A 12,811-nucleotide genomic window follows, 5' to 3' on the forward strand; every position below is an offset into this window, starting at 1 on the left:
TACAGTAAAGCCATTAAAAATGATTTTCTGGTATAAAATAAAGCGTAGAAAGCAGGACATTAATACATGTGCGATATGACTTCAGCTACATAAAATTGTTCATTAAGAAGACTCTGGAAGGAAACCTGTTAGTGACTATTCCAAATTCTGAGATCAGAAACAATGGGCTTCCATTTTTTCTTTATATTTGCCATATCTTTTTCATAACAAATATGGAATCCTTTGTGGTCATAACCATGAGAAGAAACTTTAAGGTGAGATAAAAGTCATTCAGGAGACTGATCCACACAAAGCAAAGAAACCCACACAGGGAGTCCCCTCACCAATCATTTCTCTAGTAGTTTTTAAAAATTTTATCAATTTATGGGCTTGGTCCTTAGAGAGGACACAAACCTGGCTGTTTTCAAGGGAAGTAGTTTCCTAAGTATTTCCACAGTGGGAGGCAACAAACAAATGCCCCTGGCAATGAGGTTTGGGAATAGAAAAAAATTATATATATATGTATATATACATATATATACATGTGTGTGTGTATCTATCTATCTATCTATCTATCTATCTATCTAACTATCTAATTTCTTCTAAGCACCTAAATCTTCTACATTTTAACCACAGAATTTTTTTTCAAATGTACTGTCCATTCCTTGCCCTTCTTATAGAGAATGCACCGAAGGCCCACTTTGCCCCCATGTTTACTAAGGGCTGAATGCTTCTATGAACCTACATGTCTGTGATTCTGGTCTCCTGGGCCTATCTTGTTCTCTCTCATCTCTTCCTACTCATTAGACATGTACTGGCAGCTCTCGGTGTGCAACTTCTTGCCTTGTACTTGGCTATGACAGCACACTCATCTCTTCTCCTGTCTTCCTCTAGTGTGCTCTAGGCTGAAAAATCTAATAGTCACATTTATTTTAGATGTCCTTAAACTAAAAACCAGTGAGCTTAGAGTAAAAGTTAGTGGAACGTTTAGATATTTTTCTCAGCTATAATCTATACAATCAACTTTCTGTCTAGATAAAGCTATATAAATGAGGTAGTTAAGAATTAGTTTGATGTGTTAGTTGTGCCATGATTTATTTAAAAAATAAAGTAAAGAGAGAAAGAAGGTGCCTCATTATCTTCTTCCAATTCATAGCAAACATTTCACTTTCATAAAGCAGGAGAATGCATTCACAGAAGCCCTACTCAGAAACCAAATAAAGTAGCCATGAACAGAATTATGCCTGTCTCTCAAGTAGGAGATGCCAGAACCTTGCCTTCTTAACTTCTGCCCCAACTATCTGGAAGCCTCTGCAGAGCACTCGGCAGAGCACGGCCAAGGCCAGCTCATGTGTGCTGAGTGATCTGAGCCGAGAGGTGCAGATGCTCCCTTATCACAGCAAGACGATTGGCGTCCAGATAGTGTGGGAGTTGAAACTTTCTGTACAGGAGGGAAAAGACGATTCTGTGCCCTTTAAAAAATTTTTACTAAAATATCTTACCTTCATAGCTTTAAGAGGAGGTCCTTGTTTTATCTGGTGTAGATCAAATATCCTTTTAGAGATAAAGCTAGCAACATATCTTGGGAGCCCGGTTAAAGGCCTTCATACAGGACAGATGGGTTCCAGCAGGCTAGCCTGTCTTTTCTCACTCCAATACCTCACACCCTCAGTGCTGGGAGTCATCTGAGGTACCTTCCAGAGGCTCTTACCTGGTTATCTGGGTGGTTGACAGTGAAGTAGCCCACACAGACGATGACCTCATGGAGGAGGCTTTCACAGGACACTTGGCTGCAGTGGCCTAGCAAGGAGCTAGCCATGTGCCGGAATGCAAGGGACAAGCCCTCTGCCCCTACAACAGACTGACAGACAAGGAACAGTTAAAACTCCCAGCCTAGGGAAAGCTGGGGCTGTACATTATACAGCAAGTGCAGGCTCTGCACACTCTCTGTTATGTGTCTAGAGGGGCATTATACTCTTTCCCTCTTTCCTTCCTTCCTTCCTTCCTTTCTTCCTTCCTTCCTTCCTTCCTTCCTTCCTTCCTTCCTTCCTTCCAATACTTAGCATGCATTAAATAACAGAGTTCCTGTTCTTAAAAAAATGAAGAAAAGGGACTAAAGGTACAAGTTATAGAGGTTCATAACTTTTTCAAACAGCATGTCAAATTTGCATAAGTCTGGAGCTTAATTTATTTTTTAAGTTTCTATATTAATTTTATTGAATTTTAATATATTATATCTGTTTACCCTTTCCAAACTCTCCTAGAATCTTCCTATCCGTGTCCCCAGGATTTCCTTTTTTTAAAAACAAAACAAACAAGAAACACATATAACCTCCTAAATGGAAACCAAAATATATAAACAAAAGACCATTAAGAAAAAAAAAAAAGCCCAAATGAAGCAATATGAGAGAAAAAAATCTACAAAAATATCATGAACCTGACTATTATACTCCGGGCAGCAATTAGTTCAGGGGTTCATAATCTAATAAATGACCAAAATCAATGTAATATTTAACCTGAAGGACAGAAGCTAGAGCAGAACAATGCCCACAACACATGTATTCAACACACACTCCACCAAAGCAGCTATTCATTCCTAATAACTTATGTTTTCTCATTAGACAAGAATTCTTATATAGAAAAGATATAGAAGCATAAATTTTAAATTTCATCTGTGAATGTACTGTGTAAGTTAATTTCTAACACTTTTATTCTGAAGGATAAACTACTTTCTTGTACATAGCAAAGACACTTTAGTGTTTTGTAGTCTTTGAGGATTGTACCCAGGGCCTTGTACATAACGAAAAGATACTCCATCACTGGGCTGTGTCCCCCACCTTTATACATAGAGAGAAATACCCACTTCTAATTATTTACTTATGTTCAAACTGAAAAAGAAATCTAAATAAGAATTAATTATTATTCAAACAAATAGTACTCCAAAACAAAAGCTACCAAAAGAATGTAAAAAACCAAACCAAAACAAAAAATTTTTCCCCAAACTAGGGAGCCCTTTAGCTATGAGGCTTCTGGGATCTTTTCTCCAGACAGACTATGGGCTGTCAGTGGTGGGCGACTTGGGAGGAGAATGTAAGTCTGCCTGTGCAGCCTGAAGCTTCTATTTAATAAACATGTCAAGCAGACAGAGCGACAGGAGGGCAAAGGGGAGAGGCGAAGCCCACAGAATACACTTGCAGCCCACACTGGAATGAAGCACTGCTGCTGGCCTGTGGGAAACACACAGTTTTAAAACTCATCTCTTTATTTGAGGTCTTGTTGGGTTTGAAACCAGGTCAGATGACTGTAGCTTGGAAATTTCATTTACTTCACTGTCTAAATTTCGTGAAAGAGCCCTGCAGGTGGGCACTGCTATAGTGCTATAACTGCTGACTTTAAGAGTGTCTTCTATCACATTCTATTGCCCCAAGACAACCCCCACCCCAAGTATTTTTCAAGCCCCAGACACTTCAGGAGGGCTTTGCTCCTTTAAATCAAGTCTTGACACCTTCTCAGTTCAGCCCTTATTTAATTAGTCTCGTCCAGCATGCTGTGACCTAGTGCCCTCTGTTTAACCTTCCCTGATAAGAGCAGGTCAAAGGGCATGTATGTTTGAATATAAAAATCAAACCAATTTTTCAAGGAAACTATATTTCCTTTCCAGCCAGAATTAATTGCTAAGTCAGTACATTGATTTGTTTCTTGAGACCACCTTCAATTGTTAAAAACTGTCACGACAAATGCAATATACAGTATCATTGACCTCCAGGCCACTTGTGCCAATATGATTTCAGAGTGAATTCACATTCATTGCTGAGAAAGAGATATTTTAACAGCCTTATTGGTACATGATAAAAATGTTCTAACGAATAACTCTTTTATTGTTATCACATGACAAATTTTCACACAAAACAAGCACACAGATGTGTGGCTCTGAAGAGAAGGAGAGAAACATGAATGCTACTCTTGGCACTTTCTGATTCAACATCTCCCAGGACACTGAGCAGACACTTCAACTTCACAAGCCATACAGAAAGGAACTCAGTAATAGCATTCACAGAAATGCCCAGCAAGTGGGCTGCCAAAGGTGGGCCAGGAGGGTGTCAGTTCTTGTGTCGGGGCCTAGTACATGCTAACCAGCACAATGCCATTATGTAATCTTGTTTAGTCTTCTGTATTGTGAGGTAGATGTTTCTAATTTGCTTTAGATGAGGGTACTGGATCTTAATGCTCAAATGGCTTGTCCAAGGCCATATACTTTATGGAGGTGGGACTGCTTAGTGGGGTCAGCCCAACTCTAAGCTCAGGGGTCTGATGAGCATGAGTCTGTGGCACTTTGGATTTCTGTGATACCTGGAGGTGTGAGGGGGGAATCAACATGCTCCTCATGTCACCTTGTCTCATTCTTTAGTAGCTTAGGTTACGTGCCTCAGCTCAGTTTGTTCTTTAGTTCCTTCTAGCCTTTTATGATCACCTCCGCGTTTTCTCAAGTCATCTCTCAAGTGAGATGTCCATTTTCCTTCACTCCACTGGAAATCTCTTTCCCCATCCCTCATGAAATCTTACCTTTGACATGAGGTTGTTTCTGTGAACTAGAACATGAGTTTTTCTGATCATGAAAATAGTATTTTCTTCCCCAACTCACTCACTGCTATACAGTATAAACACCTGTATATTCATTTGAATATTGCATATTTGATCATCAGTGGTGTCTGTGTGACAGATGTCATAAAGCTTGTTAAACAGTGGTGCAATTTATAAATGCCCTTAAATATTTGAAAATTACCTATGTTTCTCTTTCAATCTGGGAGGCTTATGAGTGATCCAACTAGTGTGTGTGTGTGTGTGTGTATTTTATTTTTGCTGTTTTTTGGGACAGGGTCTCATGTAGTCTTCTCTAGCCCCTAGCTCATTATGTAACTGAGGTCTTGAACTCTTATCTTCTTCCTTCCTCCTCTTCCCCCCCCCTCCCACCATGCCTTCTTTCCAACCATACTGGGCTTTAAAAATTATTATTATTGTTATTTTTAAAAAGATATAGTAATTTGTGTGTATATACAAGTACTTGCAATGCATGTGTACATGTGTACCAAATGCATGCCTGGTACCTACAGAAGTCAGAAGAGGCCATGTGATCTCCTGGAACTGAACTTGCATGTGGCTGTCAACTTCATGTGGGTGCTGTGAACTAAGCTTGAGTCCTCTGCAGGAGCGGCCTACAATTTTAACTACTGAGTCCCCTTATCAGGCTGTCCTCAATTTGTTGTAGTCCTCTTGCTTCAGTTTTCAAGTACAAAGGTATATACAAGTATATGACTTTTGAAACTAGATCATAAAAACCCAAGCAGCTGCTGTCTGGTTCTTTTAGAACATTTGCTTTGCAGAAGCTTCCTCTTAGGACCTCCCCCGCCACCCACCCCCAGGACTCTGACATTATAATATTTGAGAAACCTGAATTATACAGATATGCTGTATACAGGTACTCTGGCTGATGGTCCTACACAGACATAGTCTTAGAAGTATCCCAGGCATCAACCATAACTGAAGGAGCCTCTGGATAATTTCAGTTCCTACTTCTACAAGGCACAATTACCCTCCCTTTTTTTTAAGCTTTGTGAGTCTCTTGGCTGAAGTCTTGTCATCATGCAATAGAGCCAAGCCATCCTTATGAGATATGAAGAGCCCTATAGGATTTCTGAACTCACAGAGTCTGAGATCACAATAAAACTGATCACACTGCTATTACTTATTTTATTAAGTTTAAGTATTTGCTTTTAAATGCATAAAAATAACTGGTTTAGGTGTGTACTTTTTCATAATCTATGGTAACAAGAAGTTCATTTTATTTGATGGGAAGACTACTGAACTCTATATTCTGAGGTCCTCTGATAAACAAATAAATGTCATATGCAACCAGAAGTAAGACTCACTGACATTTTCTGGAGCAGATATCTCTCATTAGGTGTGCCTGTAAACTCTAACTGTGCAGACTGCAGAGAATGGCAAAGGCTACTTCAAGTGCTCTGGAAATAGAAACACATTAATCCTTCAGAAGGGACTTCTGTTCTTGTGATGGATAAAGTAACTCTACAAAGTTGAAAAATACAAGCTCCAATGATACCACTCACTAACTTCCTTTCTGAACAGAATCCTAGGGAGCCATTAATTAACTGAACGTGTGCCATCAGTTTCACAAGAGAAGTGTTTCATCTGAGGATACTAGAGACCAACTATTTTCACACAATACAGCTCTAAAGCCCCTTTTCCTCTTAGTAAGTAATTCATCTAAATTATGGGTTCATCATCTGCCAAGTTTGTTCCTTTTTTAATGAAATCACTCGACAGTTAATAAATGGGCAGGGAAAGTCTTTTCCTTGGGGCTTGCTCTATAACAGGTTCAGTGTTTTTGAAAATTAAATTTCCTACTTGAACAAAGTCTGTTTTTAAGCTGACAGTGTGGTATTATAGGAAAAAGCCATTTTCTTCCTTTAGCTATAAAAACTAAAATTACAGGGGTTTATACAGTTATATATAAATGCACTTTACTTTGGACACAAATCAGTTAAATCATCCTTAGAGTTATATCAATCAAAATAATTAAGCAATTTTGGTTCTATTTCTATCAAAAACCATTAATTTTATTAATATTTAAATGTTGATGGGATGATAATACCTTTATCTAAAGGATTTAAGGCAGAAGATTTATAAGTGGCAGTGTGGCATAGATTAAATTTAAGTCATGGGTAACTAGTTTTGTTTCAGCTAAATAGGACTTTAGGCAAATTATTTATTTGCCAGCTTCTCCATCTGTAAAATGGTTATAATAACAGTTTTCATAACAGCTATGAGAATAAATGAGAAAGCACATTTAACATTCAATGTGACCAGAAACCACATAACTCTACAAAACAGTTTAAAGAATGATATATACATTTTATAATTCTACTTATTATAATCTGGGGTCTCATATTACAAAGAGGAACTTCCCATAACTTTTTGGAAACTGGAGAGATGGCTCAGCAGTTGGAAATACTAGTTGTACTTCTAGAGGACCCAGTTTACTTCCTTGTACCCATATGGTGGCTAACAACTATCTAGAGCTCCAGTTTCAGAGGGGACCTGACACCCTCTTCTGGCACCAAGCACACATGTGGTGCATAGACACACATGAAGGGAAAACATACAAATGGAAATAAATCTTAAAAAAAAGTTTTTAAAGGTGCTAGGGAAATATTTCAGTGAATAAAGTATTGGTATGGAGAAATGAGGACCTACTCTTAGCTTTCCAGAACCTGTATAAGAAGCCTGGCATGACAATGAGTGCCTTAACACCAGTGCTGAGAGTGCGGGAGATAGGCACATCCAGGGGGCTTGCCTGCCAGCAAGTCTGCCATAAATGGTGAGCCCCAGTTTCAATGAGCCAGGCATTGTGACACACACCTTTAATCCCAGTACTCCAAAGCAGAGGCAGGTAGAACTCTGGGTGAGGCCAACGGTCTTTGTAGGAGTCCCAGGCAACACTACATAGCAAGACCCCAGCTGGTGGGGAGGATGGAGAGCAATGGAGGAGAATACCCAGCATCCACTTCTAGCCTCCACATGCATATACAAGGAAATACACGCGCGCACGCGCGCACACACACACACACACACACACACACATGCACACACACACACACTAACTTTTTGTTTGTTTTAAAACCAACCTGAACCAAGGTTTTAGTACCTGAAAAGCAGACAAATCAAGAATTGCAAAGCTATTGAAGAAACGTAAACTCTGAATGGCTACTTGGATGGTGTTCTGGGTGTAACTGTCCTTGGGACTCGTGCCGGCGTCTGAGATGGTGCCGTGGAAGAGGATACAGTAGAGCATATGTAGAACTCCAGCCAAGTCTGTGGCCTGAAGAGCAGCTGTCAGCCCTGTGGGATCCTGGTGATTATTGTCAAATATGCTGGAGGACCTGAGAAAGAAAACACAGCTCTTTGAGAAAAATCTAGTTAAAGGATGTTAGGATTTTTATCGGTTAATTGGAACACAATAAGCAGACTATTAAAAGCAAACCCTCTGAGTTGTGTAATAAGGTAACAAGAGACCTCCAGGAACAAATGCAGCCCCCACCCCCCCCAAGGGCACTGTGGCTTCCTTTCCTTCCCCTGGGAGATCAGCCTGGACAGGAATGGTAACTGAGCACCAGGCAGTTGGTGCGGAGGCCGGTTACTGCCCTCACTTGGCAGCCCAGGATACTCCACTACCTCTAGTGCCAACATCTGGACAGACTACATAGAGTCTGTAAGAGCTTTGTGGGTTCAGAGATCCAAACACTGTAGTTTTCCTCCCTGGTTCTTCAGAAGGGATTTTCTCGGGGGAAGAAGCTACAAGGCAAACAGACCTTAAAAACCCACAGCATATCCATACACTGCAGGGAGATGCTTCAACTGTTTTTGCAGGCACTATTCTAGATTAAAACAGTATTAGCAGATATATTGTGGAGGCCATGTCCCTAAACAATCAGATTCAGTCACTGAGGTGTGTTGAGTGATGAAGTAGAAGAGGCAGTCCAGTGGTAAATCAATTTTTAAAGTCAACAGTGAGCCAGCAAGGTTCTGCTAAATCTGTCTCATTCCTGAACTAAGGCATACAAAGCATGTAGGACCAAGAGCATGCAGTCAAAGCAGATACCGTGGCCAAGTACTCATTATCAACGCATCCCTGGTTTCCAGGAAGAAACAACAAAGATTACTCTCTGAGGAAACACCCTTCCTTACCTCATTGCTAGTGTGCTTGATGGGGCCCTTCCTTACTTACTCTGGCACAAGGTGTCTAGGCCTAAGCTTAAACTGTACATTTGGTTTCCCTAGTTGTTCAGCACATGTCTCACCCAGAGCTAGCAAGCTGCAGAGGGCCACTTTTGCTTAGAAAAATTTCTCACTTTTCCTTTACTGGCTCTAAGAAGATGGAAGTTTTGGAGATGTGATAGACAGGGGTTATAGCTATAGCAGAGACAAACCCTAATGTTTCTTGGTGCTGTTCCAAGTGGGCCAGTTTCCGCCTTTTTTCATGAGACTTGGCTTTTTCTCTGGGAAGTTGTAAGGCCCCGCTCAATGTCTTTCTCTCATACGCTATCATCTGTACAGCTCTCAGCAGAAGTGCCCATGCTACCCCACTACCATGCAACAACACCCGTCCCAAGCTCTTAACATTAACAGGCTTTCCTTTATCAGTTGTCATCCCTTCAGGCTGGAATGCAGAAGGGAGAGAGGCATGAACGACCTATGGTTATCTCATTATCTTGTCCTCAAAACATTCAGAAGCTATCACTAATTAAGTAAGAACTAGGAGGGCTGGCTAGTGAATTTCTTGTCTAAAGAGATCATTTTATTGGTTTTAATTTGGTAGTTGCATTGAAGAGGAGTTTTACTGATAACCCTACTCAGCATTTAGGTCACAGATATATTGTTTCAGGTATTGCTCAGAACATATCCACAAACCATGATGCATCCCCGTGTTCCTTGTGTTCTTCTCATGGAATGTGTTACCTCATGTGAAGTCTTCTCAGAGTTGGTAGGGAAGGTACAACTCTCATGCACAATGTAAGAACTAAACTTTTTTTTTGTTTTGTTTTGTTTTTTGAGACAGGGTTTCTCTGTGTAGCCCTGGCTGTCCTGGAACTCACTTTGTAGACCAGGCTGGCCTTGAACTCAGAAATCTGCCTATCTCTGCCTCCCAAGTGCTGGGAGTAAAGATGTGTGCCACCATTGCCCCATAAGAACTACAACTTAAAGCAGTTCAAGTGAGCTTCGTAAGTAGCACAGGCAGGGGCCTGATGTAGCCCTTATTACTGCTCTGCCCAAGGACCAAAAACATCCCCACAGAACAAGACGTGATTTTGTATTTTCTCCCTGACTTTTCTTTAGACAGAATTTGCAACTAACTGAATATTGTTAAACACAATACAGTTTTGTGTCGTCATAAGGAGATACTTTGTAGTATGCTACTTAATAAAGATACATATTTTAAAAAGGATTTTGATTATAGGCACATTTAGAGCACTTTTTACAAAAATTGCTATTATCAGTTGGCCCTAAGTGCCATCAAAGTCAAAAGAATTAGGGGTCAAACCCTAACTATAGACATGAAAAGATATTAATTTATCTAAAGTTATTATATAGGCTCCAAAAAGAGACCCAGGTTTGGATAAAACTGACTGCCTGCTCACACAGAGCCAGAAGGCAGTTCTCCCTACAACTAATTCCTAGTCTACTTTCAGAATTCCGAGGATGCATGACTTCAGAGACAAGAGTTTTACTATCTATGAATCTGAGTGCTGATTTCCCCTTACTGTGCCTGCTACCTTCAGCAGATTATTAGCATACTGTAAATTAGACACTTAGGAGTACAGCTTCATTGCTAAAAACACTGTCATAACCTTTCCTAGCAATTACAAAATGACATGAATTCACTATTTTTTCTTCTGAAGAATAAATGCAAAAAGGACAACCAGTTAAACAAACAGAACAAAATACAATGCAAACAAAAACTTCAAAGGGAAGGTCATCAGCATAGTGCTTCTCCCTCACCACTGTGGGGGAGAGGCTGATCTGACAGCCAATCAAACCACACAGCGTCAGTCTTTAGTGAATGTTCTCCTAAGGAAATAAAAGTGTTAGCTGAGGAAAATCAACCACGCATTCAGGGACTGAGATGTGGAAATCGTTTAAAAACATAGAATATTGCTTTAAGGGGAAGTAGATTTCCTTAAAGTGAGCTCACGGACTATAAAAATGCTGTGAGGGCATGTATGGCTCCTGGCTTCCATGGACTAATGCAGACCTGAAGGGACATTGGGAAATATTTACTTTAACATTTTTTTCAATCAATCAAGCAATTAATATTAATTAATTAATTAATTAATTAATCAATTTATGTGTGCACATGTGTATGTGTACTATAACATACATGTGCAGATTGGATGACAACATTAGAGGGTTTTGAGGATCAAACTCAGGCAAGTGCCTCTACCTGCTTAGCCACCACACTGGGTCAATGTTTACTTCTGATTCAGCTTAAAATGCAAATAATTTGTCCATCAGTAGGCTCCTGGCTCCTGTTGGGTCTTAACTGTAAGTTATCTAGTCTCTTTAATCACAAATATTGATAGTATAAGGCTTTATGCATATCAGCTCTGCACTATAAAGTTTTCCTTAAAAATAATTATGTTATTAAGGAAAAAAAGATACAAGTTGTGTGTTGTGGGGGGCAGAAAAATGAGAATGACTCTAGGAGGAATTGAGAGGAGGAAAGAATATGATCAAAATATATTGTATACAATTCTCAAAGTTAATAAAAAATACTTTAAAAATACATGAATGATGTTAAAAATCAGATGTGAAGTTCTGATACCATACTTTAGAATTTAAAAACTTTTCAATTTTTACTAGAACATGTTTTTAAATTTAGATTACAGGACTAGAGATTTTAGTGAAATATTTATCTGAAGTCACTACCACTAGATTTGAATAAGAGTAAGTATAAGTGGGCTGTCATTATTGCTATATAGCATCTAAAATCCAAACCCGCTTTATAGGAGTGTATAGTAAGGCAAAAAAAAAAAAAAAAAAAAAAAAAAAAGCAGCAGTTTGCATGGGCATGAATCAAGGGCCATCCATTACATAGTTAGCCTTAGCTAGCCTAAAATGGCAGTGTAAATGTGTGTGTGTGTGTGTGTGTGTGCGCGCGCGCGCGCGCAAGAGTGCACATGCACACGCATGTGTGCAATTCTAAACTCTATAACCCCCTTTCTCTCATTTGTTCCTAGTTTGTCTATGTTCATCTTCTTGGCTTCTAGCATGCTGTAGGGCTGGTGACCATCCAGACTATTCTCACAGCTTTGAGGATTTTGTTTCATTCAGCTTTTACTTCTAGAATCTCTGAGGCATCTTGTGAAACTTCCATTTCAGCCCCAAGCCATAAAACCACACGTAACAGTCTGTGCAGTGTTGATATGGAGTGGATTAAGTTTGTGCATGTCCATATGAAGGATGAGAACCCTGAACAAAAAAAAGTGAGTTATTTCTCAGCAGAATTCCAGTTTTTGGCTCTTAAATCTTGGGATATTCCAAGAAAGACAATCTTAATCTAGTGACATCATCATATCTTAGGCTTTGTGTGAACATAAAACAAATGATGTTCTCTTAGGCACTCTGCTCAAAAGTCAAAGTGCCCGTGCTCCAATACAACAAATGCTAATAACTAAAAGGCAAGAAAGACTTGGACCCTAAACTGGAGGAGGCTGTAGTCCAACAATGGTGGGTCTATCAGCTCTCCATTAGTGCTAGAACAATTGTCACAATCTAGTGGCTCTAAACAATATGAATGTGGTATTTTATAGTCTTGGAAGAAACTGAAATAATAGATATCATTGTGCTAAAGTGAAAGTGTCACAAAATTTGTGTTCCCTCAGAAGGCTGCAGGGCAGAAGGAATAATTCCTTACCATCCCCAGCTTCCAGGGCATACTCAGACCTCTCCAAGGCCCACAGCCCAGCATCTTGACATCTTTTGAATACAGGCATCTGTGTTTAATGCCAGCTGCCAGGTGCCAGCTGAAGGCTTTCTGGTGAAGAGTCCCTACATGGGGGATCTGAGCTTTTTCATGTGGTGGCTAGGCTTTGGCTAAGCCCAGGAAGTGGAGGAGAAAAGAACAAGAGGCCCATATAATCTTCACAAGACCAAGGGTCTGTCCTCCCATTGATGGCCGACTAGGCCATCCTCTGCTACATATGCAACTAAAGACACAAGCTCTGGGGCATACTGGTTAGTTCATATTATTGTTCCT

General features: G+C 39.9%; 1 protein-coding gene across 6 annotated transcripts in view; it reads right to left on the bottom strand.

Moving 5' to 3' along the window:
* Positions 1-12,811, bottom strand: part of Scaper (S phase cyclin A-associated protein in the ER) — a 388,343-nt gene that overhangs the window by 28,638 nt on the left and 346,894 nt on the right. For all 6 annotated transcript variants that reach the window (XM_030244383.1, XM_011242747.3, NM_001357652.1 and 3 more), the window contains 2 exons: positions 7,703-7,937; positions 1,691-1,840 (listed from right to left, as the gene is read on the bottom strand). In XM_030244383.1, the coding sequence (XP_030100243.1) occupies positions 1,691-1,840; positions 7,703-7,937 (385 nt within the window). The remainder of the gene's footprint in view (positions 1-1,690; positions 1,841-7,702; positions 7,938-12,811) is intronic.

The sequence above is a fragment of the Mus musculus genome, chromosome 9 (genome assembly GCF_000001635.26).
Source record: "Mus musculus strain C57BL/6J chromosome 9, GRCm38.p6 C57BL/6J".
In the NCBI taxonomy this organism is placed as follows: Eukaryota; Metazoa; Chordata; class Mammalia; order Rodentia; family Muridae; genus Mus; species Mus musculus.